At 41.2% G+C, this 24,901-nt stretch overlaps 1 protein-coding gene across 2 annotated transcripts in view; it reads left to right on the top strand.

The window, feature by feature from the left end:
• MAPK14 (mitogen-activated protein kinase 14) overlaps positions 1–24,901 on the top strand; it is an 82,525-nt gene that overhangs the window by 30,758 nt on the left and 26,866 nt on the right. For both annotated transcript variants that reach the window (XM_033917336.1, XM_033917335.1), the window contains exons 2-8: positions 2,549–2,678; positions 11,167–11,225; positions 13,028–13,139; positions 14,934–14,963; positions 20,655–20,702; positions 21,062–21,176; positions 23,636–23,707. In XM_033917336.1, coding sequence (XP_033773227.1) covers positions 2,549–2,678; positions 11,167–11,225; positions 13,028–13,139; positions 14,934–14,963; positions 20,655–20,702; positions 21,062–21,176; positions 23,636–23,707 — 566 coding nt within the window. The remainder of the gene's footprint in view (positions 1–2,548; positions 2,679–11,166; positions 11,226–13,027; positions 13,140–14,933; positions 14,964–20,654; positions 20,703–21,061; positions 21,177–23,635; positions 23,708–24,901) is intronic.

Genomic DNA, 24,901 nt, shown 5'->3' with positions numbered 1-24,901 from the left:
CCTTTTTCCAATTCAACCCAGGCATTGTGACAATTCTTTGGCTGCGAACCAGAAGCAGTATCTCCTTCCACAGTCCTGCTAGTTTGGACTAGAGAGTTGCACGGGAACAGAAATTCCATCCATCCCTGCCCGTCCCCGCTAGGATCCTCTCCGTCCCCACCCGTCCCCGCAAGGAATTACCTCTATCCCCGCCCGTCCCCATAAAAAGCAGCAATTACTTCTGACAGGATCATCAATTCCACAGTTTCTTTTGTGTTTACGCTGCTGTTTTCCTTGTGGAATCTCTTTGGTGGAACCCTTTTTTTTGTTTTCTGTTTAGGTAATTAACTTATAAACCCCCTCTTTTACTAAGGCTGACGTGTCCATTATATTATATGGACGAACCCTGCTTCCAAAGCCTTCCATCCCTGTGGGAGTCCCGTTGGCTAGAGGGGGGTCTCCGTGGGAGTACCGTGAGCCAGAGGGGGGTCCCTGTGGGTTAGGGAGGATTCCCGTGATCCCCATTCCCGTGCAGACCTCTAGTTTGGACCCTTTGTCTGGCCAATAAATATTTACAAAAAGGACCTATGAATATTTCCTCTGCAGCATTGCTAGTTTGGAAAACAAACCAAGGTCTTCCACAAAACATTTATACACCATGTGCTTCTCCTCCCCCTAAAACTATCTTTTTGTCTTGAGACTCTCTAGATGTTTGCTTTGTTTCCAGACTTTTTGCAGTTGAAATGCAGCTATGCACGGTTTCTGGCTATTAAAAACCTCTTGTGCAATATAGTTGGCTGACAAAATAAACTTAAAACTGTAGTAATTCTACTGAAAGTTCACAGTATTTTGTTCTCCCCCCCCCCCCCTAGTGTTTCAGTTCAGAACACCTTAAGCTGTGGTTGTGAGGACTTACTTTTTTAACATTTTAAGTATGTCTGCTGATATCGGACCACTATTTTAATGTGCCCTAGAAGTGGACAACCAAAAACAAAAGCAGTACTATGGATACAAGGTACTTGATGCCAAAGTTTATTGTAATAATACTTTGCAAATGCTCCAAATGGTGCAGGTAATATCAAGAATGATCAAGTGGGGTTGGGAAATGTACACATCAACCCGGAATAGGTCAAATAGAATAATATTCATTAAGATAACAATGTAACAGTCTACACTGTGTGTCATAGACCCGACACGGTCCGTGTTTTGGCTTGGGAGTCTGCCTCAGGGGTACAATTGATATCCAACAGATGATGCTTTCATAGCATCATGATCAACTGTGATGGTGAATTGGAAACAATTCAGTAGCTCAAAAAATGTCCCTGCGATGAAATTGACAGCAGTATATATTCTGTTGGAGGGACATTTTTATCATCATTTGTATCATCAGACAATTGATAATTGGCTGATATCCTAAATAGGGAGAGTACACACTGAGTATAAAACTATTTTACTACTACTATTACTACTATTAATTATTTCTATAGTGCTACCAGATGCATGCAGCGCTGTACAGAGTCACAAAGAGTAAGAAAACAGTCCCTGCTTGAAAGAGCTTACAATCTAAACAGGCAAGACAGACAAACAGGATGTCATGGATACAGTTAAGGGGAACGGTTAATCAGTGGGCTGGGTTGGAGGGCAGAGGGGAGTACAGGACAATCAAGCCATTGTGACATCACTGATGAGGTTGACTTTTATTGGTGGAATGAGGCATTATGACATCACAATCTCGGCTCAGCTTCCCAAAGACTGAAACAGGATGTCATGGATACAGTTAAGGGGAAGGGTTAATCAGCTGGCTGGGTTGGAGGGCAGAGGAGTAGGGTTAAGGATTGAAGGCTATATCAAAAAGGTGGGTTTTCAGTCTGCTTTTAAACAAAGTAAGGGAAGAGGCTTGGCGGACAAACTCGGGTAATTTATTCCAGGTATAAGGGACAGCTAGATGCCAGTATAATAGGTGAGATATTCTAGACAGATGGGTTATATCCCCATAGCTGCATGTATTGGGTTGCTCTCAGTGCTTGGATACTAACTGTAGGTGATACTAAGGAGCTCAGTGATGGACAGCAGAAACGAGAGGAAAAATCCAGAGTGGATTCCTTTTGCAGATGCACACAGCTATGGGGATATAATACATCTGTCTAGAACAGGAGTATAAAAGTCCCTCCTTGAGGGCCGCAATTCAGTCAGGTTTTCAAGATTTCCCCAATGAATACGCATGAGATCTATTTGCATGCTCTGCTTTCATTGTATGCTAATAGATCTCATGCATATTCATTGGGGAAATGCTGAAAACCTGACTGGATTGCGGCCCTCAAGGAGGGACTTTGACACCCCTGGTCTAGAATGTCTCATCTATGTACTGGAAAAGAGCTTACCAGGGTAAGTACATAATCTCTTTTTGTGTGATAATAATGCATAATTAATTTTTAGCTGAAATACAAATTACAGATTAATTGGCTATGTTTTGTTTATCACTATGACTGAAGATTTGGGTTACATCTCTGGCTATTCTTTTAAATTGCATTTTGAAAAAAATGTTTTTGTTCATTCTTTTCCTTTGCAGTTCTGCTTTTGACCTAAAAAGTGGTCTTAGGGTAGCAGTGAAGAAGCTATCCCGACCATTTCAGTCCATCATCCATGCTAAAAGAACCTACCGAGAGCTACGGCTGCTCAAGCATATGAAACATGAAAATGTGAGTTGGGGACAATGCAAGGGGTAGGAGTTTCTAAGTAAGCTACAGATCTTCAGAGCTAGGTCTTTGTAACACACTGTTCAGCATTCAAATAGAAAGCGTTTTCAAGCTCCTGCAAGTTTGCAAGTCAGGGCAGAATGCCATGAATTTGAGTGCTGCGTTGATCATGTTTTTGGAATTTTAAATGCCCATATTGTCTGTCTTTTGATGCAGTTATTTTTCTTTGAAACACCTAATTTATTTGCCTTTTCCATGTAAGGGTTGCATAAATTTTGACTTGGATGGGTATTTGAATGAGTTTTAGGACTTGTATATTTTGTTCTCAGTGAGCACTATATTGCCTTTTCAGTGTGGTGTTGGGAAGTATAAAATGGTATTTATGAAACTTTGAACGAATAAAGGCTCATTGAGTCCATGGATGTATTTATGAAACTTTGAACGAATAAAGGCTCATTGAGTCCATGGATGTATTTATGAAACTTTGCACGAATAAAGGCATTTGAATTCATCAGATAAGTTGAAGGACACTTTTTTGGTGCGCATCATTCTGATTGGGACAATTCCGCTCTGTCTTTGTGCTAATTTTTAATTATCAGCACCAATTAAACTTTTTTTAATAAGTTAGATGCGCCAATCTAGCTGCCTAACTTTAGGCATCATTTATAGAATCAGAGCCTTTGTGTAAAGGATAGCAAATATTTTCTTATGAGTAAGTTTAGCTCAGAGTAAAGGAAAATGAAGAACTAAATGTAGCTGCTCCACCTCTTCCTTTAAAAGTTGAGAGATTCTAAACAGGTGCTGTAAGCAGATTTCATTTTTTTTAAATTGAACTTTCAAAACATCTTATACATAAAGCTAAAGAAAATGGAGATCATTATTACTTCTGTCAAAGAAAAAATTACAAATTTTTTTTAAAGAATATCCATCAAGTCCTCGTCAAGGAAAGAGTCTTTCTTAAATTTAAAGAAAAACAAATCTCACTAAAATAATAACTGAATCAAAAGATCCTAAAGATTATCAATGTTACTAATTAGTTTGATTCCACTCAGGACTGGACATTCTCATGGTCTTTTAGAAATTGTTCTAATTGTAGTGGGTCCCAAAATACAAAGTAAGCAGATTTCTTGTCCTAATTTTTGTGCTTAGCATTTTAGGTCAGCTGCCAGCATCTTCCCAGTAGTGCTGCCTGATTCAGGAAAAAAAAAATTTTGATTCGATTCAGCCTACTGAATCGATTTTTTTTATTTTTATTCGATTCGATTTTCCTGCCCAATTGGGTGTTTTTTCAAACATCCTGGTGGGTTTATTTTATAGCCTCTTCGCCCCTTTTACAGACTTTTCATGCCCTTTGCCCTCCCCTACCCACACTGGCGCTGTGGTGTAAACAAAATAAACAAAAAATACTTTTCCTCTCTCTGTTAAATCCTAGCTCACGTTCATGGTCTAACACCAGCTCTGGCAGGATACACATTTCAAATCTGACATATTGTAATCACAAAACAGAAAATAAAATTATTTTTTCTACCTTTTGTTGTCTGGTCATTATTCAAATAATGTTGGTCCCAGGCGCTGGTTGTCTTTTGATCAGGGTCTCCTTCTTTCTTCTTTCTCCGTGCTAACCAGCCATCTTCCATCACTGTCTTCCCCTTCCATTTCCCTTCCCTCCCTCAGAAGTCTGGCATCTTTCCTTTTTTTTTCATCTCCATCCCCCCGCAGTTGCAGCGATAGACCCCACCATCCCCAGATCCACCATCTTTTCTTTTCTCAGTTACCCTTCATCCAGCATCTCTCCCTCCTTCCCCACCATCCAAGGGTCCACCAGCTCTCCCTTTCTCTTCCCAACTACCCTCCAATCCAGTATCTCTCTCTTACCCCCCTCCACACCATCCCTTGTGTCCAACTTCTCTCCCTTTCTATTCCTTCCTTCCCTAAATCCCATTGCCAACCATTTCTCTCCCTCTCCTCTGTTTTAGACCCATTATTTCCCCCCCCCTTCATTATATGCACGTCTCTTTGAACACCCTGTTCCCTCCCTCCGTGTACTTCTACACCAGGGCCACCCTCCCCAGAAGGCCTGCATGTTCCCCTAGCTTCTTTTAAAGGTCTGCCCCCCCTGAAGGCCTGCCCGTTCCCCCAGCTTCCCCTGAAGGCCAGGCCTGCCCCCCCAAAAGGCCTGCCCTCCCCCTCCGAAGGCCTGCATGTTCAGCCAGCTTCCCCGCTCTTACCTTAACATAATACGGCAGCATGCAGAATTGCTGGTGCTGTTGCGATCTTTGCAGCTACCATCAACAGCAGCAGCACGTTCCCTCTGCCGCGATCCCACCCCTCCTCTGACATCAGGGGCAGGATCGCGGCAAAGGGAGCGTGCCGCTGACAACGACAGCAGCTGTAAGGATCGCTGCAGCACCAGCAATCCTGCAGGCTGCCATATTATGTTAAGGTAAGAGTGGGAAAGCTGGATGAACATGCAGGCCTTCGGGGGGGATGCAGGCCTTCGGAGATGAGGGGTAGGCCTTCCCGACTGATCCGTCCCCCTTGCCTCCTGCAACGGCAGTAGACAGGCAACGCTGCCGCTCCTGCTTTAGGAAGGCACGGGGAGGAGGGTCGGTCATCGAATTGGGAGGCAGAATTTTTTTATTTTTTTTTTAGCGAATCGGTTCACCCAATTCGAATCGGTGAATCGATTCAAATCGGAAATCGGGCAGCACTACTTCCCAGGCTCTGGCAACATTCATCTGCTGACTTTCTGCATTGTTTTTGAAGAGCGAGTTGGAAATTTTGACACATCTTACAAATAATAATTTTCCATAACAGTACATCCTTGCCTCATAACTTGTTGTGAATTCTAGGACTGTGATTTGAAAACTTAGGAAAGCTTTGACCACATTGTTGGTGGTTTTAAAAACAAGTTAGTAATATGAGTAGCTTTATTCTTGGAGCATTTTAAAATAGAAAAATGTGAGACAACAGTTAATATGAGTGGATAGGGTTTTTTTGCCCTGAGGGGAAAAGGACCCTTGTCCTAATACTTATTCTATTGCAATAGGTGAGACATTCTAGACAGTAGGGTTATTTCCCTTTAGCTGCATGCTGCAGAAGGAATGCACTCCAGATATTTCACTGTGCTCTCTAGCTCCACCTTCAGTTCTTTCATTCTGCATGCATGACTGCAGATGAGTTTTCTCTGCTCTCCCCATTTTATTATTTTTAATTCAATGTAATTTTGTTTCCTTTTCGGATATTTTAGTGCTTGGAGTGGTCTTGAAGCTCTACTTGCTTGAAAATTCACAAACTTCTGTCTATAGCTGACAGGCTGATCCCACTGGGTACCAGTTAGCCAGCCTGCATAGTTTTCTCCAGAGATCAGGGCCACCTACTGTTAAGCATCCTTTGGACCGCAGGGTTGAGGTGTAGTCAGACATAGTAGTTTGACTGACAGCCCGAAGATCAGCTTTCCTGAACCATTCCCATCATTGTGGCAGTGAAATTTCTCATTCAGCTTCTGTGAGAACTGAAAGTAGGCTGCAGCATTGATCCTGTCAGGTCATAGTGTGAGCACACAGGCTGACACCCTGTGAGAGACATCAGAGGAGGATGAAAAAGTGGGAGTTTAAGTGTTTCGGAATATTCTCTTTTATTTCCCCTCCCCTCCTGAAAAATCCTAAAATTGCTGTTTTTAGAATTTGGGAAGTGTGAAAAATATTGCGATTTTGGCATGAATTTTGTGACGGCAGCCATCTTGACTTTTTAGCGATCTTATTTTCCACTTCACTCAGCATTCCATAGTCCTCCATCATATTACCCCTGAGCCATCACCTCTCCAAGCTGAAGAGTTTCCAAGTTTATTTACATTTTAATATACCGACCGTCAGCGTGTATCTGGCCGGTTTACAAAGCTAAAAGCATAAAAGTAAATGTAAAAATGGGGTAAAAAGAAAAGGTGAAACATAAAGTAGACGATGACATACCTGGACTTGAGGGAGTGGGGGAAAGGAAAGTTTATAATTACATCGTAAAAATAATAATAAATGGAGGTTTATGGGGAGGGGGAAAAACATCAGGGAATGGGTGTCGCTTCATAGAAGCGGTTCTTTTGTGGAGTGTTTCTGCTCTTAGACCATCCACCCTCGGTGCCTTGCTCAATGCACTATCAGAGATTGCCCACTCCACCTCGCCAGAAGTAATCGGAGCATTCAGTTTGTCCAAGGCCACCTTCTCCAATCCTCGGCAAGTTAATATTCTCTAAATACTGAGAGCTCTCCAACCCCAAATCAGGGGGCACAGCATATAACTTAGAATAATAATTCTGAAACACCTGACAAATGCGTAAGATCTGTGTGAACTGTCTGAACGCTTAAGGACAGATCTTCAACTAATGGAATGATGTTGTTGTTGAAGTTGATTTCTGTCAAATCCTGAATACATTTGAATTCTGTACATTATGACTAGTTTCCTAGGAGTTACTTGAACAGTTAGACCCCTCCTAGTGCATCCTGCCAGCAGGAGGGAATGAGCATCTCTTCTGCCGATCTTCAGTTTAAAGGTGGGGTTTTGGAGGGGTCCAGGTGACCAAGGCAGGAGGGTGTGGGCTTCCCTCTTGCCATGGGTTTTTTTGTTTTGTTTTTTTGTATTTTTTTTTTTTGGGGGGCGGGGGGGTTCCCAGACACCTTTTTTTTATTTTTATTTTTTTAATAGGCACAGATGTTGTGCATGTGTAAAATATGCACAACATCTCTGTCCATTAAAAAAAAAAAAACTACACTTCTTGCCTCAAACAACTGAGCTAGACTCAAATAGGGCACTGGTCATTGACCTAAGGGCCGCCGCGTGAGCGGACTGCTGGGCACGATGGATCACTGGTCTGACCCAGCAGTGGCAAATCTTATGTTCCCCTGCCACCCAGCTCTTTGGGGCTTCCCCTGTCGGCCCTGCGCATGTCAGTTGTTCTTTCCAACAACTGATAGAATAGTATTACAGTGGACCTCCGCAAAACTCATTTCCATATGAAATTGTTTCTACATTGGTCACCACTTTCAAATCGGACCATTTACTGGCAATACAGCAACCATAGGATTTTAACTGTGATTTTAGAGCATCTGACCCTTGGTAGTGTCTACCAGGTTCTGTGAATGATGTTACCCACAGATGAGAATGCAAATAGCACAATAAGAATCCACAAAGGAAATGAAGCAGCAAAACAAAAAGATTGTGAAACAGAAAATCGGATGTACCAGTTTGTAGTTTAATAGGTGTCCAAAAGAAACCTTTAAAACTCTTCTCTTCACCAGTTAATTTTCTGTTTAATTAGTCTCACTGGTCACTATATCAGTGGGTTATTTTCACTGAGCATGTTTCACTGAGGCCCCAGTGCTCAAAACTTTTATGACAATAAGAGTTGTTAAAGTACTCTTACTGGCACTGAAAGCTGCCCTGCCAATACACAAAAGGAGTCTCTGTGGCTGCTACCGATTATTGTAGCAGTCATGCTAATGTATTACAAGGAGCTCAGTACTGTTCTATTGAACACGTCGTGTAATGCACAGTAGGGAAATGCGTTGTTTTCTCATGTAGACTTTAATGGCAGAGTCTGAGCTGTTGTAGCCTTACTTTCCTGTCAGTGCCTGAATGCTGATTGGTTCAGGCACTGACAGGAAAGTAAGGCTTTGACAGGAGACCCTGCTGTTTAGAAAAAAAAAGACCCCCCCCCAAATCTCTTCCTCCAACCCACATATCCTCCTCCATCCATGCTCCTGCCAGGATGTACCAGAAAGGGGAAAGCCTGCCATTTTGAAGAGGCGGGCCTGCCAGTAAGAGGGAGTGGGCATCCCTCCTGCCGGATTTTCATCTAAAAGATATGGGGTTGTAGGCAGGACATTGTCACGGGGCCCCGGGCCGGTGGGATAGTATCCTTCAGGCAGGATGGAGTGGGAATCCCTCCTACCGGTTTGGAGAAAAGGTACAGGTGGTATTGGTGGGGTCGTCTGTCCTGGGGTGGTGGGGGGGTCATCCTTCAGGCAGGTGCGGGTATTGGGTCAGTTGGGGGCTCAGTGGGGGTGGGGAGACAGGGGCTTAGTGGGAGGGTGTGGCATCAGAGGGGGCTACAAGACCACCAGGCTTTGTTTTTGGGCGGGCTCTGCAGGAGGGGGTAAAGGGGGCTTGCTCCTATTTTTCATTTTTTTAATGGACATAGTTGTGCTCACAAAACCCACATGCCCATTAAAACCCCCCAAAAAACAGCAGTTCAGCTGATCACAGCTTAGGGACTCCCCATCAGCTGAGGGATGGCGGCAGGGGGAGGACCTATGCCTAGTGATTGCTCTTCTGAGCAAGTGCCAAATACAGTTCCTTCCCCTTTTAATGGGGCTGCTCTGCAAGAATAGCATGCATATAATTTGCATGGTCTTCATGCTAAACATCACCTGACACAGAAAAATCACTCCCACCTTGATGATGTCAAACCGGTTTTCGCTCTTCACACTCCACAGAACTATCACTCTTAGGACTTATCTCAACCATACACTATTACCAGGATCATCAGAAATCTACTATTTTAATTTCCCTCGACCTGTCCGCGGCTTTTGACACTATCGATCACTCCCTTCTTCTCCTCAGATTAAAAGACTGTGGTATAACCGGAAGTGCCCTCTCTTGGTTTACATCCTATTTCCACGAACGTTGCTCTAAAGTTCAAGCAAAAAACGAAACTGCTCCTACCATACCCCAAACATTTGGAATTCCTCAAGGTTCAATCTTATCTCCTCTACTTTTCAACTTATTCCTATCCCCACTTCTTACTCTGGCTCAATCCATAGGATTTACTATTTACGCTTATGCCGACGACATTCAACTCCTTCATCCTATCAATACTACTAACGCTTCAGACATAACCGAAATAAACAATAAATTAAACACCATAAGCGACTGGCTACATTCAAACAAACTCTCACTCAACATTGATAAATCCTGTGGACTTCTTCTTCCCATCAAATCATTTGAATCATTGTTGGGAACAATTACAATCAAATCTTTACCCCTACAAATGCTAACCAAAATCAAACTCCTCGGCGTCATCTTCGACAGAGAAAACACTGACTCTATCAACATCTTGACCCATTCCCTAGTCATCTCCCAGTTGGACTACTGTAACTCCCTCCTTAACGGACTCCCTCAAAAAGAACTACGACGACTGCAATTAATACAAAATTCCGCAATAAAACTAATATATAAAAAAGGCAAATATGAACATGTCACTCCCCTCCTTAAAGAGGCCCATTGGCTCCCCATCAATCATCGCATCACCTACAAAATCATTTTACTCGCTTTCAAAATTAAACTTTTTCATCAACCACTATTCCTCGATAAATTACTAATTCCACAAAGTTCCCCTCGTATACTAAGATCTACCGACCAAAAACTCCTGTTTATTCCTTCTTTAAAAGAATTCTACTACACCCGAAAAACCAACTTCGCAGTAACCGCCCCCACACTATGGAATTCTCTCCCACAATTCCTACGGGACGAACAAAATCTAATTAAATTCAAGTCAGGCTTAAAGACATTCTTATTTCAAGATGCTTTCAATTGAACCTAGAATCACTTTTTTCTCCTTTCAAATCTTCTCTTTTTTGTTTCTCTTTCTCCATTTTTCTACCTCCCCCTGCGAATAAGTACTTGCCTCAACAATGCCACCCTATCCCTTTCGTTCTATCCTTTCCCCACCCCCCCTCTTTCTCTAAACTTTGTAACTTCTCCCCTCCTCCCCCCACTTTCCTCACTATCCAGTTTGTCTAGTCTATGTCTTCTATGTTCACTTTATTTTATAATATTTTTAGCCAATACAAAACTTTGTTAACCGGCCAGATATTCACTTGATGGTCGGGATATTAAAAAACTAAAAAACTTGGAAACTTGGAAACTTGGTTGGAGCATTGTGCATTGGGGTCTTGAGTGTTTTCCATAATTTTGTATTGTTTTTCACTTTTTTTTTGAGTTCTTATTACCACTCTATTTTTTCTTTTGGGTTTTTTGTGGCTTAATGATCACAACTTGTCTTCTTTTTCCATCATTTTTTTCATCATTTCATCACTTATTCTTGGTTAAAAAATAACAAATTTTTAATCTTTTCTCTCTCCATCTTTTAGGACCCAATAAGACCCCTGAGGAAAGCATTTTTATTTTGCTGAAACACAGCCTGTGTTGGGTCATCTGTATTTTATAATTTGGTTTTCATTATGTGGGTCATTTGTGACTTGTTTTTAAGGGCTTTTTTTAACACTTATTAAACTACAAAGTGGTACATCCGATTTTCTTTTACACAATCTTTTATTGTTTTGCTGTCATTGGAGAACAGCTGCTATAGGTAAATATCTTTGTTGTCCGGGCTGGTGCAGTAGGTGCAAGGTTAGATGGAGAGGATCCAGTCAACTTACTCTTAATATTTATCTCTGTGGCTTTCTTATTCAGCTTGCATTTCAATTTTGTCTTCCAGGTGATTGGTCTGTTGGACGTTTTTACGCCTGATAAATCGCTAGAGGAGTTCAATGATGTGTAAGTGTAAACTCTGATAGAGCCACAGCACAACAGAGCACTCTATCTTCTTGCAGTATTTGGGAGGATTGGTAGTTACTTTAGACTTGTCGAAGTCTGCATGTATAGAAGGTTACACATACAGTTATGTTTGTGTGACCTTCTGGGATGTTTACTTTTGAAAGGTTATGGTCTTTGATGTTCTCTGAGGCACTGATTGGCTACCAGAAAGAGTCAGAGAAGAGGTGAGATCCACATTGGCCAATTGCCAAAGCTTTATTAAAATGAAAACACATCTGTGAGAGATGGCTTATAAAACAATCCTCATTTTTGCATTCACAAGTGGTTGGTGCATATTTAATTTTGTCATTTTAATTTGTATAATCATATATTGCATGTGCTTTATTTGTGTTTTTGCATTTGCATTCAGGGTATTGTTGGATAGAACAAGTAAAGGCAAACATTGAGTTTATAGGTTTAAAAGCATTATCCTTCAAAGAGCTCATGTAACACCTTATATTTTCATCTTGCACATTGCAAGAGAGACAATTGTAGAGCTATACCTAGAGATTGTACTTTTGAGATATTTAAGTCATTGATTATTCTGTGATTGGTGCTTCTGATATGGGAAGAGGTTAGGTTGGAAGGAAATAGGTTCTTTAAGAAGCATTGTCTGTGATCTCTTATGCTGTGTCAGTCTTTACTATTAACAAAAATAAATTTATACAAGCTGAATATTATACTAAATATGTAACCACCCAAAAATATTCATAAGATAAATCAACACCAGAGATTCTATAAAGCAAGTTTCCAGCTTAATATGGAGAAAAGACCTCAGTGTTTCCCAGAAACACATCCGGGAAACTTTCTATGGCAAGTATTCAGTTGCCATAGAGAAATACATCCTCGGTCCAGAAAAACTCCATTTCAGAAACTATAAACAGCAGTCAAAAAAAAAATTTTTTTTAATAGATTTTCTTAGAACAATAGGAAACCAAGACTTATCTTAGATGATCACTCTATATCCTCTGGTATTGAAAAACTCTCCACAGTTTAACCAAAACCCCATGTGCTATATAATTACAATGCACAGGGAGTGATTTAGATTTCCCACAGGCCCTGTTTTGCATAAATGCTGCATCAGGGAAATATCTAAAAAACAAAAGAAAATGCTCAAAAAACTTATTGGTTAGAACATTTACTTAAAATTACGATGTTAAGTATAGTTCCCTTAAAAGATTCTCATGTAAAAAAATGGCGACTCGGCCTGCCAAAGCTTCTTAAAAGAACTTGCTGGTGTTATTAATAGCCAATAGGAAACAACTAAGGGGAAAGAAGCCACCAATCAAAAGTGACTCCTCTTTTCATGGCAGTCACTCCCCTGTGCGTTGCAATTATATAGCACTAGGGGTTTTGTTTCAACTGCAGAGATTTTTTCAATACCAGAGGATACAGAGTGATCATCTAAGATAAGTGTTGGTTTCCTATTGTTCTAAGAAAATCTATAAAAAAAAAAAAAAGTTTTTTGACTGCTGTATATAGTTTTTGAAACGGAGTTTTTCTTGGACCGAGGATGTATTTCTCTATGGCAACTATATACTTGCCATAAAAAGTTTCTCAGGTGTGTTTCTGGGAAACACTGAGGTCTTTTCTCTGTATTAAGCTGGAAACTTGCTTTATAGAATCTCTGGTGTTGATTTATCTTATGAATATTTTTAGTCTTTACTATTAAACAGTTTAGTAGGTAGCATCCTATATGATATCCTGAGATGTCTGCTATTCTGTTGTCTATGATTCCAGATGCTGCTTATATTGTGTTTCAGGTACTTGGTGACACATCTCATGGGTGCAGATTTGAACAACATTGTGAAGTGTCAGAAACTTACTGATGATCATGTACAGTTCCTTATCTATCAAATACTTAGGGGCTTAAAGGTACAGTATTATTGATACTCATGGAAGATCTGGCTAGTAAGTATACTGTGATAGATTTATCAGTAAAATTTCTTTGTAGGGCTATATTAAGACTGCCTTATTTTGAGCCTATTTATTATCACTGCAGTTGCTTCAGGAGCATTATAAGTTTCTTGTTCCAAAATGCCATCCATTAATGGGAGGGGAGGATAGTATTTTTTGTATAATTAGTTATTGACGTCTGATTCTGATCCTTTGAGTTAGACTCTTGAATGTGAAAACAAACTGCAGTGCATCATAGCCTACCGTTGTTCTGTACTGCAGGAATTTAGAGATAATAGGAGGTTAGAAAATCTGTCATCCACCTGCTGTCTCTTAACTGTGGTGACCAACTATATGATGTGAAAGTTATTGGTCAGTGTGCTTTGTTATTACTTCCAGCAAGTTTCTTCATTTTGTTTACTAGTTTTCAGCTTTATGCTAATTTATTGTTCTGGCCTTTTGAAATATTAACCTTCAAAATGCTGACCAGCATGCTGCTCTTAGCTAAATCTCACAATATATTTTTTTGACTTTAGACACTAGTAGGCCAGGATCTTGTGCTGGTGTTGGCTTTCCTAGCAAATGCTATAGAAATTTGTCAGCTTATTATCTGTATCTTGGTGACTTTTCAGTCTCTGCTTTGGGTAAAATCAACCAAATACCATTCCTTAATCCCTTGTTTGTCTGTTTTGATTAGATTGTAAGCGCTGTCGAACAAGGACGGTCTCTTATGTGTTTAATGTACAGCGCTGTGTAGATCTAGTAGCACTAGGCCACACCACATGATAGGCTGCCCCATTCTATAGGCCGCAGAAAATGCTGATTTATGTTTTAAAACTGTTAGATAAGCCGCCCCATGTTATTAGCCGCGGCATTACTGGAGTAGCTGTACATTTTTAAATCAAACCCTCCCATACCTTTTTAAATCACCCTTAAATACCTCCCTCACTGGAGCACGAAAGCTCACTCCTGCTCTGCACCGCTGGCCGTGAGATTGGAGGAGGCAGACGTCCAGCGAGGGAAAGACAGGAGCGAGCCAGGATTTAAAAAGGTACAGGGGGGGTGATTTTAAAAGGTATGTGATTTTAAAAAGAGTTTTCATATGTTTAGGCCGCCCCATTTAAGCAAGCCACACTCATAGGCAGGTTTGTAAAATCAGTGTATAAGCCACGGCCTATCGTTGGGAAATACGGTAATAGTAGTTTACTGAAAGCAGTAGTCAATAAAAATTGCACATTAAAGCTGTGAATTAGAGCTGCTGCCAGCGCCAGGCTCAAGCCTATAAATAATCTGAGTGGAAAAGCTGCTAGTACTCGGCTTCCATGAGCCTTGGAGAATTGTCCCCTTAACATTTTCTAAAACATCCTGACACATTCATGGTTGCACTGGGTGAAACAAAGAGACAGTGCTCAATATGTCTAGTAGCTATATAGAAATGATTACTAGAAGTAAAGTTTAGAATGGAAACTTTACCAGGAATTTCATTTTCTTTTTTTTTTTTTTTAATTCTTTATTCATTTTTAAACTTTCATCAAGTGTACAGAATTCATAATAAACACTATTAATTAGAGCACTTGAACATCTTATCATTGTATCTTATAAATATAAATGCAACCCTCCCTCCACCCTCCCTCTAAGCCCATTATTCATTATAAGATCATAAACCCTCCCATTAAACCCTTCATTTTCTAACTAGATAACTTTCAGCATTTTTACTAGTAATATGTGATTTTTGTTTTTTTGTTTCCTGCTCCTCCTTTTCCCTGTCTGCAGTATATCCATTCAGCTGGCATTATTCACAGGGTAGGTATGAAAATATACATAATTATCCTCATTTTTTTTAAAGCTATGTTTAAGATAAACTTCTCAGCAGGAATACTTGCTATACAAATTGATAATTGATCTTCATATGCATGTTTGTTTGTTTGTTTTTCTGTGGCTTAGATTTATCCTTTAACTTACATTATTGGGACTTAATAACTACTTTCAATGTTCTTCCTAATTTTCCTCCCATAATTAAGCAGGTACTAAAATGTTCTACCATAACTGAGAAAAGAAAATGCCTCCCTCCTTAATGTTATTTTATGTGGTGTTTTTGTTGTAGGTTGTTTTGATTTTGCTCAGCCTTCAAGTGGTCATATAAAAGGAAGTGCCTTTTGGTTTTCTTCTTGGGTCTCTGACTGCTTTTTATTCAGCAGCCACCCATAACTGAAGAACAAAGAGCCAACAGTGAAATGCAGATCTCATGCGTATTTATATTGAACAATTTCAAGGCCATCAAACTAGCCTGTTTTTGGAAATTAAGTAAGCACCAGGGCATCACAGTGTAAGGAAAAAACATAACTACCACTGTGGACCAAGCAACAACTCCATAAACAAACCACAGTAACAAGGACAAAAATCTATGTAATTCTCTCTTCCTTAAATATTTGGGATCCAAGAGGAAAAAGAACAAAGAACCGACGTGGCTCACTGTAGCAGTGAAGGAAGCGATCAGAGACAAGAAGACTTTGTTTAAGGAATGGAAACGGACAAAAACTGGAAAAAAGCACAAACAACATCAAAGCAGGTGCCATAAGGCGGTAAGAGAGGCCAAAAGAGACTACGAGGAAAAAATAGTCAAGGAGGCAAAAAACTTCAAGCCATTCTTTAGATATATTAAGGGGAAACAACCCGCAAAGGAAGCGGTGGTGCTGTTGGATGACCATGGAATAAAGGGAGTGCTAAAGGAGGACAAAGCCATCACCGACAACCTGAACACATTTTTTGCATCTGTATTTACCGAAGAGGATATACACAACATACCGGAAGCCAACAGGCTATATGCAGGAAACGAAGATGGGAAACTGACAGGGTTGACGGTCAGTCTAGAAGAGGTATGCAGGCAGGTTGATAGGCTTAAAAACAATAAATCCCCGAGACCATATGGCATCCATCCAAGGCTAATCAAGGAACTGAAAGGGGCTATAGCTGAACTGTGTCAACTAATATCCAATCTGTCGATCAAATCGGGAAGGATTCCGGAAGACTGGAAATGGCAAATGTTATGACGATCTTCAAGAAAGGTTTGAGGGGAGATCTGGGAAACTACAGACCAGTGAGTCTGACCTCGGTACCGGGAAAGAGGGTAGAGGCACTGATAAAGGACCACATCTTTGATCACCTTGACGGACACAGTCTGATAAGGACCAGCCAGCACAGCTTCAGCAAAAGAAGATCTTGCTTGACAAACTTGCTGCACTTCTTCGAGGGAGTAAACAAGCAGATAGATAAGGGTGACTCGGTCGACATTGCATATCTGGATTTTCAGAAAGCATTCGACAAGGTTCCACATGAACTTCTACTTTGAAAAATTGCGAGCCATGGAATCGAGGGTGAAATACTCATGTGAATTAAAAATTGGCTGGCGGATAGGAAACAGAGAGTGGGGATAAATGGACAATATTTGGACTGGGAAAGCATTACGAGTGGAGTGCCACAGGGTTTGGTGCTTGGACCCGTGCTCTTCAACATATTTATAAACGACCTGGAAATTGGTATGACGAGTGAGGTGATTAAATTTGCAGACGATACGAAGTTATTCAGAGTAGTGAAGATGCGGGAGGATTGCGAAGACCTGCAACGTGATATACACGCGCTCGAGAAATGGGCTGCAACATGCAAATTAGGTTTAATGTGGATAAATGTAAGGTGATATATGTCGGTAACAAAAATCTTATACACGAATACAGGATGTCTGGTGCATTACTTGTAGAGACCCCCCCCCCCCCCAGGAAAGAGACTTGGGAGTACTGGTCGATGAAGCCGTCCGCACAATGCGCAGCAGCAGTGAAAAGGACGAACAGAATGCTAGGAATAATTAAGAAGGGGATTATGAACAGATCGGAGAAGGTTATCATGCAGCTGTACCGGGCCATGGTATGCCCTCACCTGGAATACTGCATCCAGCGCTGGTCGCCATACATGAAGAAGGACACAGTACTACTTGAAAGAGTCCAGAGAAGAGCGACTAATGGTTAAGGGGCTGGGGGAGTTGCCATACAGTGAGAGATTAGAGAAACTGGGCCACTTCTCCCTTGAAAAGAAGAGACTGAAAGGGACTTGATTGAAACATTCAAGATAATGAAGGGAACAGACTTAGTAGATAAAAGACAGGTTGTTCACCCTCTCCAAGGTAGAGAGAACGAGAGGGCACTCTCTAAAGTTAAAAGGGGATAGATTCTGTACAAACGTAAGGAAGTTCTTCTTCACCTAGAGAGTGGTAAAAAACTGGAACGCTCTTCTGGAGGCTGTTATAGGGGAAAACACCCTCCAGGGATTCAAGACAAAGTTAGACAAGTTCCTGCTGAACCAGAACGTACGCAGATAAGGCTAGTCACAGTTAGGGCACTGGTCTATGACCTAAGGGCCGCCGCATGAGTGGACTGCTGGGCACGATGGACTACTGGTAATTCTTACGTTCTTATGTGTTAAGAGCTCTTTAAAATGACTAAAAGTTCAATAACAGATCTTGGCAGCTTTAGTGGGACAGATTGTCAAAATTCTGGGGCAGTTAGGGAGCATATTTGTGTAAATTTTATTGGCTTTCAATGCTTGGTGTTTGTTTCAATAAAGTACAATTTACTTATTTATTCAATTTTTTTTAGCCTGTCCTCCCAAAGGAGCTCAGAACAGGTTACAAATCAGGTACTCGAGTATTTTTCCTGTCATTCCTGTCGGACTCACAATCTGTCTAATGTACCTGGGGCAGTGGAGGATTAAGTGACTTGCCCAGGGTCACAAGGAGCAGTACGGGGTTTGAACCTACAACCTCAAGGTGCTGAGGCTGTAGCTAATAATAATAATAATAACTTTATTTTTGTATACCGCCATACCCAGGGAGTTCTAGGCGGTTCACATCAATTAAACAAAATTTAATAAGAAATTACAATTAACCAGATTTACAAGTAATGAAGATATTAAGGTGAGCATGAGGAGGGGAGTTTTCACAACAAATAAACAAGATTTAACAAGTAATTACAATTGATCAGAATTACAAGCAACGAGGATGATGAAGGTGAGCATGAGAGGGGGGGGATTGTACAGGTCATAGGGATTCAGGCAGCTTGTTCTAAGCATATTGTGTAGCAAGGCAGAAGGGACAGAATCTGGAGTTGGCAGTTGAAGAGAAGGGCCCAGAGAAGAGGGACTTGCCAGCTGAGAAGAGGGACTTGCCAGCTGAGCGGAGCTCACGGGGGGGGGGGGGGGAGGAATCATAAGGGGAGATAAGTGAAGAGAGATAGTGAGGGGCAGCTGAGTGAGTACATTTGTAGGTCAGTAAGAGGAGTATGAATTGTATTCGGAAATGGATGGGAAGCCAATGAAGTGACTTTAGGAGAAGGGTAACATGAGTATAGTGGCTCTCCTGGAATATAAGTCATGCAGCCGAATTCTGGATGGATTGAAGGGGATCGAGATGGCTAAGCAGAAGGCCTGAGAGTAGTGAATTTCAGTAGTCTAAGCATGAGGTGATGAGGGCGTGGATAAGTGTTCTAATTTTTCATCTGATGGCACACTATTTAAATATCTTCAAGAACTGATGTAAGAATGCAAAATATGTGGGAATGCTTTAGTCTTAAGTTCAGACAGACTTCCTCTCTAAAGACACTATCAATCCAATGAAGAGTCTCCCCAGTATAAAATTTTCCATGGGATAACCAGTGCTCTAACCACTACGCCATTTGGTGCTTCTAGTTAATTTAGTTTCTCTTTTTGTTGGGGTGATTGGTAAGGAAAACTTAATGGCTAGTGATAGGAAGAGATACATGGGATAGGAAAAAAAGGGTAGAAATCTAGGCATGGGAAGAAAAAGAAGATGGAGAAAAATGGTGAAGGGATCTGAGAGGAGAGAAGGGGAATAAGGATGTATGGGATCTCTTAGGGAGAGGAGAAGATCGTGGATGCTGCAGATGGACAAACTGGATGGGCTATTTGGCCTTTATCTGCCATCATGTTTCTAAAAGAAATGGCGATATTATGGTATAGGAAGCAGACACTCCAGGATCAGGAGAAGGAAGCGAGGATCCAGTGTTATACACCACCTCCTGAAGCCGATTCCTTTTCTTGCTTTCACTGGATCCATTGGACACTCCCAGTCGCTTTCACCTTGCATGCACTCCATCCACTTGCTTATGGCCTAAATATATAGGAGGGGTTCTCTCAGATGTATTAATTCAGTGGCTCCCAAGGCAAATTTTTGCTTTGGTAAATTTGCTGGCAGAAAAGCTTGGGTACATAAATAACATAAGAATTTATTTCTAAACCGCAGTTACCATAAAGTTCAATGCGGTTTACAAAAGACTAGCTACAAAACATAATTCAAATTGATAGATATGTTAATATTAAGAACCGAGAAGCTTAGAAAACAAGAAAGTCTTGAGATGTTTACTATAGTGAAGATAAGAAATAGATGACAATAAGAGACGCTTAAAATCTTTGTCCCATAAAGCAATCTGAAAAGAGTGTTTTATCATGATCAGGACATCTTTTATATTTAAAGCCCTTGAATGGTGGAAAACCAAAGAAAGCTTTAATAGTACGCGAATAATGTGTAGAAGAGTAACAAAACAAGTCTGTCAAGTAGGAAGGGACCAGACCCATCAGTACCTTTATAATAAAGACATCCCAATTTTAAAAGAATTTGTGCCTCCACGGGCAACCATTTTTTATTGTACTGGTCTGAGGAAAGAGATTTTGGCCTCTGAAAGCTAATAGAAAAATGTATTAGTTCAATAATATGGTATCTTATTTTCATTTTTGTTTTCTGTGTGGTGATTGGTATTTATCAGTCTTCAAATTTACATCTGCTGTCTTTATATTTTGCACAGTACTCGGGAACATGCATCACTGTTTCTGTGGTGCTGTATTGTATGCAGAATCTGGCTTCTTAGGTGCCGTTTCATTGTTGTCTACATAGTCTATTTTTAGTTTGCAGTTACTTATTCTATGCTTGGTGAGAGTGTATCTGTGTTCTGTGTGTGCAGAAAAAGACATGCTTTTCTGTTGGCATTAACTGTGCAGGATTGATCTGTACTAATCTGGCTTGTTTAGTTTTACAGTGGGGTTGCAGACAGAAAGGGGGTGGGGTGGGTGAAGAGGCTGCAAAATAAACTTGCCAGCTAATTTTAAAGCTATATCATAGAAAGCAAATCAAATCGAATTGAAGAATTGATCCAATTGGCAAAATCAAATCGAATTGAAAATTTTTTCCTGAATTGGAGAAACTGCACTGGAATCTAGAGACGGGAACAGTATAGAGGAAAGAAAAACAGCAATAGATTATCAAATACTGGGGCATGAAGAACGATACAGATTGTTTATAAAAGAAGGGAAAGCCTTATGTTAATCACATAAACAGCTAGAAATGCTATATTCAAAGAAGTATTTAGACTTTGCTCCTACTGCATCTGTTAGCAGGGAATGCATGACTGATGGGGATTTTTTTTTTCTCCTCAGGATCTGAAACCTAGTAATCTGGCTGTAAATGAGGACTGTGAACTCAAGGTGAGGCATTTGCAGTAAGTCACCAGCATGTTTGACTTGTGGGTTTGGCAAACTGTGTGATTCTCTGTACAGGGCCGTGGATGAATGAGTTTTTTTAGATTTTTGGGATGGTGAGTAAGCAGGCATGGTCTCTATCTCTTGCATAAACTGATCATGTCTGTTATGATTTTAGATTTTTAATTCTCTTCCTTCATGTCCATGTCCTATTTGGACTGTTCAGCTCCCCTCCTTGATCTGTTCCACACACATCATCCCATCCACACAAGATCATTCTACCTTGCCACTCTTATAGATTGTGTGACCAGTCAACAGTAAGAACCCTTTCTGCAAGGGAAATGCAATTCTCTGCTTTCTTGTAGATCCTGGATTTTGGACTGGCCCGGCACACAGATGATGAGATGACTGGTTATGTGGCTACTCGGTGGTATCGAGCTCCAGAGATTATGCTGAACTGGATGCATTACAATCAAACAGGTGACCAAACTCTCAGGTTTTCAACTTGTTCTCAGAGTAGAACATATGAAGTTCTTAATATAATTGCAGCAATTCCTCCCTGCATTGATCCATCATGGCAAATTGATTCTCTGAGAACAATGTGGGTGATGTCCCCCAACAGAGCCCCTGAGTTCCAAACTCTTCCAAAAGCCTTCAGTAGGTCTGTATGAGTACCTCACCGCCTGCTTGAGTCAAGTGGGGCCAATAGTTTCACATTCTCCAGAGCTGAGATGTGTCTTTTGTTGCGGCAGCCAGAAAAATATTTTCTTTTGTGTTTTTGCCATCCTGCTTCTTCAGTTTTGTAAGTAGCATGGGATTTTTCTTTGTTTTGTAAGGGTTTTCTACCCTTACTCTGTTTTTCTTAGCTTTTTGGCCCTGTTATTTTCTTTCATTTTTTCACAGTCATTTTTAGGTCTGAGTTCTGTCTAGGTTACCTCTTGGTAGAAATTACTTCACTTTTTTTCATAATTGAGCCATTTGATTTCACCACAGCTATTTTTCCAGTAATGTCCTAAAAACCTGCCAGTGAGTTTAAGTGACTTATAGCAAAAAGGGGGTTATCCAGATGATCAAAAATGGACAATTTTAATGATAAATCTCTCAGGTTTTAAACGTTATGATAATAAATAAACTATTGTCATCAATTCCTAACATTCACTTTTTTATATGTCTCTATTGATGTTCTTATTCCCTCTCTGGGCAGTTAAACTTGTGGTGGACATATCATAACTATACAGACATCGGGCTTCAGGACCTCTTATGATGTATATATCATTTCAAGTTCCTGTCTTGTATCTGCTATAATAAAACTCTTAGCATGCAAGCGCACTTCAAACTCCGTGCGTCCATGCCTCCGCATGCGCAGAAGAAGGAGGCAGAAAAAGGAGAGTGCGGCTGTTTCATTCAGCGGTTTCCGCATGCGCAGTAGAGCATGCGGCAGTTTTCCCATCTCAAGAATGAGCGTGTGGCGGTTTCCCCATCACTAGGAGCCTGCGGCAGTTTAAACATTGCCTTCCGAGCCCAGAACCACTGCAGACCACCACAAAAACCAGGAGACTTCTCAGTGTGCTGCTTTCAAACGCTTCACCCACGGTTTCCGCATGCATAGTAGAGCGTGCAGCCTAGCAAAAGCCCCGAGGCTGCCTGGGCTAGCGGATGCTGGACAGGACGAGCAGGGAAGGGAGAAGGGGTACTACTGGACAGGGGGGAGGTAGAAGGAAGGGAGAAGGGCTTACTGCTGGACAGGGGGAGCAGGGAAGGGGTGCTGCTGGACAGGGGGGGAGGTAAAAAGAAGGGAGAAGGGTTACTGTTGGACAGGGGGAGCAGGGAAGGGGTGCTTCTGGACATGGGGGGGTAAAAGGAAGGGAGAAGAGACAGACGGGGTCAGGGAGAGAGACATAAAGACAGGGGGGCAGGGAGAGAGACAGATGGGGGGCCAGGGAGAAAGACAGCCAGACAGAAAGAAAGAAAGAAAGGGGTCAGGGAGAGAGAAAGAAAGACAGACAGAAAGAAACGCCTCAACCCCCAATTGTGCTAAAAGTCTACACATCTATTCTAGCATCCGTTAATGTAACGGCTTAAACACTGGTAATTTTATAATCATTTATGTCCACCACCTTCTACTAATCCCTATTGAATCTTTATTTATAATCCTTCAATTTATTTTTAAATTAATAATACCCATAAATATTTTCTTTAAAAACATGAATCGTGTGAACAAAAACTTCTAATTCTAATTGAAAACTTATCTTGAAATTCGGTGGATCCTGCACCATCAATGTTGATGGATATAAATGATTATAAAAATATGCAAGACAGGAACTTGAAATGATATATATATCATAAGAGGTCCTGAAGCCCGATGTCTGTATAGTTATGATATGTCCACCACAAGTTTAACTGCCCAGAGAGGGAATAAGAACATCAATAGAGACGTATAAAAAAGTGAATGTTAGGAATTGATGACAATAGTTTATTTGTTATCATAACGTTTAAAACCTGAGAGATTTATCACTACTATAGAGTTTCTTGGCTGTCGACTAACTGGGATCCAGGAGAAAAGCACAATGGGAGGGGCTCAATTCTGTTGATTGAAGTTTCCTACAGTCCCTGGCAATAGGGGATAAATACTTCCCACCAGTTCTCAGAATAAAGGATGGATGTACAAGAAAGAAGATTAGCAGAGATAAGAACCTAATCTTTCGATCCCAGTGATCTTGCTCACAGTACAGTTTCCTATCACTTTTGGTGCTCATTTGTCCCTTTTGACCTATGAAACTAACCTCTAGAGCTATCCATTGTGCTAGCAGGGATCCCCTTCAGCACATAGCCAATCAACCTTATGTGGTCCTGGTGGGATATGTCACTGTGAGGGTTACCTGTATAGTTTTCTTTTGCAGCTGATCATTTTTTTTTCTTAATTTTGGTTTCTTGCCCAGTTGATATTTGGTCTGTGGGATGCATTATGGCCGAGCTGTTAACTGGACGAACCTTATTTCCCGGTACTGACCGTATCCTTTTATTGTGAATGGGATCATTCATGCATAGATCTAAATAAGAATTTTGTTTTTGCTGCCTTTTCTCACTTGTTCTTTCATTTTGTTTCCATGACTCCTTGCTCACTGTGTTTTGCAGCTTTTTATTGCTTGCTCTTTCTTCCATTTCTCCCATTGCACAATCAGATCCTCCTGCATCATAGTCATTGGGGAAAAATAAAGCTTTAGACTTTTCTTAGCAGCAGCAGCATGTATAAGATGCAATCATGGATAACATGAGAATAAGAGCATGTGGTATCTAATTGTTCATGGGAAGGAATTTGGTACAGAACTGTGATGTTAATTTAGGTTGGTGAGTAATCTATAGAGCAGTGTTTCCCAACTGCTTCAAGCCAAATTACCCCTAGATTAAAAAAGTTTGGCGCTGCTGCTCAGTGCTGAGCATCCTCCTTAATGGCTACTGCAAATTCTCGCACTGAGCATCAGCGCTAAATTGCGCACCTGCTTGTGCTTCTTAGCGGCCAAAGACACTCACGGCAGCCAGTTAACAGTGGGGCAGGAACTTGGAAAGTTCGCTCCTGCCCGCTACACCTCCACCGACAATCGGCAGTAGAGGTATGAGGCTAGGACAGGGAGAGCGGCAGGGTACAGAGCCTGGGAGGTAGGAAGGGTGCAGAGTCTGACGGGGGAGGGAAGGAAGGGTCCTGGATGCAGTGCCTGACAGAAAGGGAGCTGGGTGCAGTGCCTGACAGGGGAAGGAGGGAGGGAAGAAAAGGTGCTGGGTGCAGAGTCTGAGAGGGGAGGGAAGGAAGGAAGGGGGCTGGGTGCAGTGCCTGGCAGAAAGGGAGCTGGGTGCAGAGCTTGACAGGGCAGAGCACTTGAATATTAAGCCGCCCAACTTATATTCAAGTCAACCATTTTTCGGGGAAAAAGGGGGTCTCGACTTATATTTGAGTATATACAGTAAATAGTAACTAGGCAACGTACATAAGGGAGGGATTGGGACTTGCCTTTTTGTAGTTTTACGATAACACTGAAAGCGGCTTACATATAGGTCCTTCAAGCATTTTTCCTGTCTGTCGCAGTGGGTTCCGAAGCTATCTAATGTACCTAGGGCAGTGGAGACTTAAGTGACTTGCCCAGAGTCATAGGGAGCAGATTGAAGTTTGAATCCACAACCTCAGGGTGCTGAGGCTGTAGCTCTAACCA

This window comes from Geotrypetes seraphini, chromosome 13 (genome assembly GCF_902459505.1).
Source record: "Geotrypetes seraphini chromosome 13, aGeoSer1.1, whole genome shotgun sequence".
Lineage (NCBI taxonomy): Eukaryota > Metazoa > Chordata > Amphibia > Gymnophiona > Dermophiidae > Geotrypetes > Geotrypetes seraphini.
The sequence above is the reverse complement of the archived record's forward strand: the minus strand, read 5'-3'. Positions and strand labels throughout refer to the sequence as shown.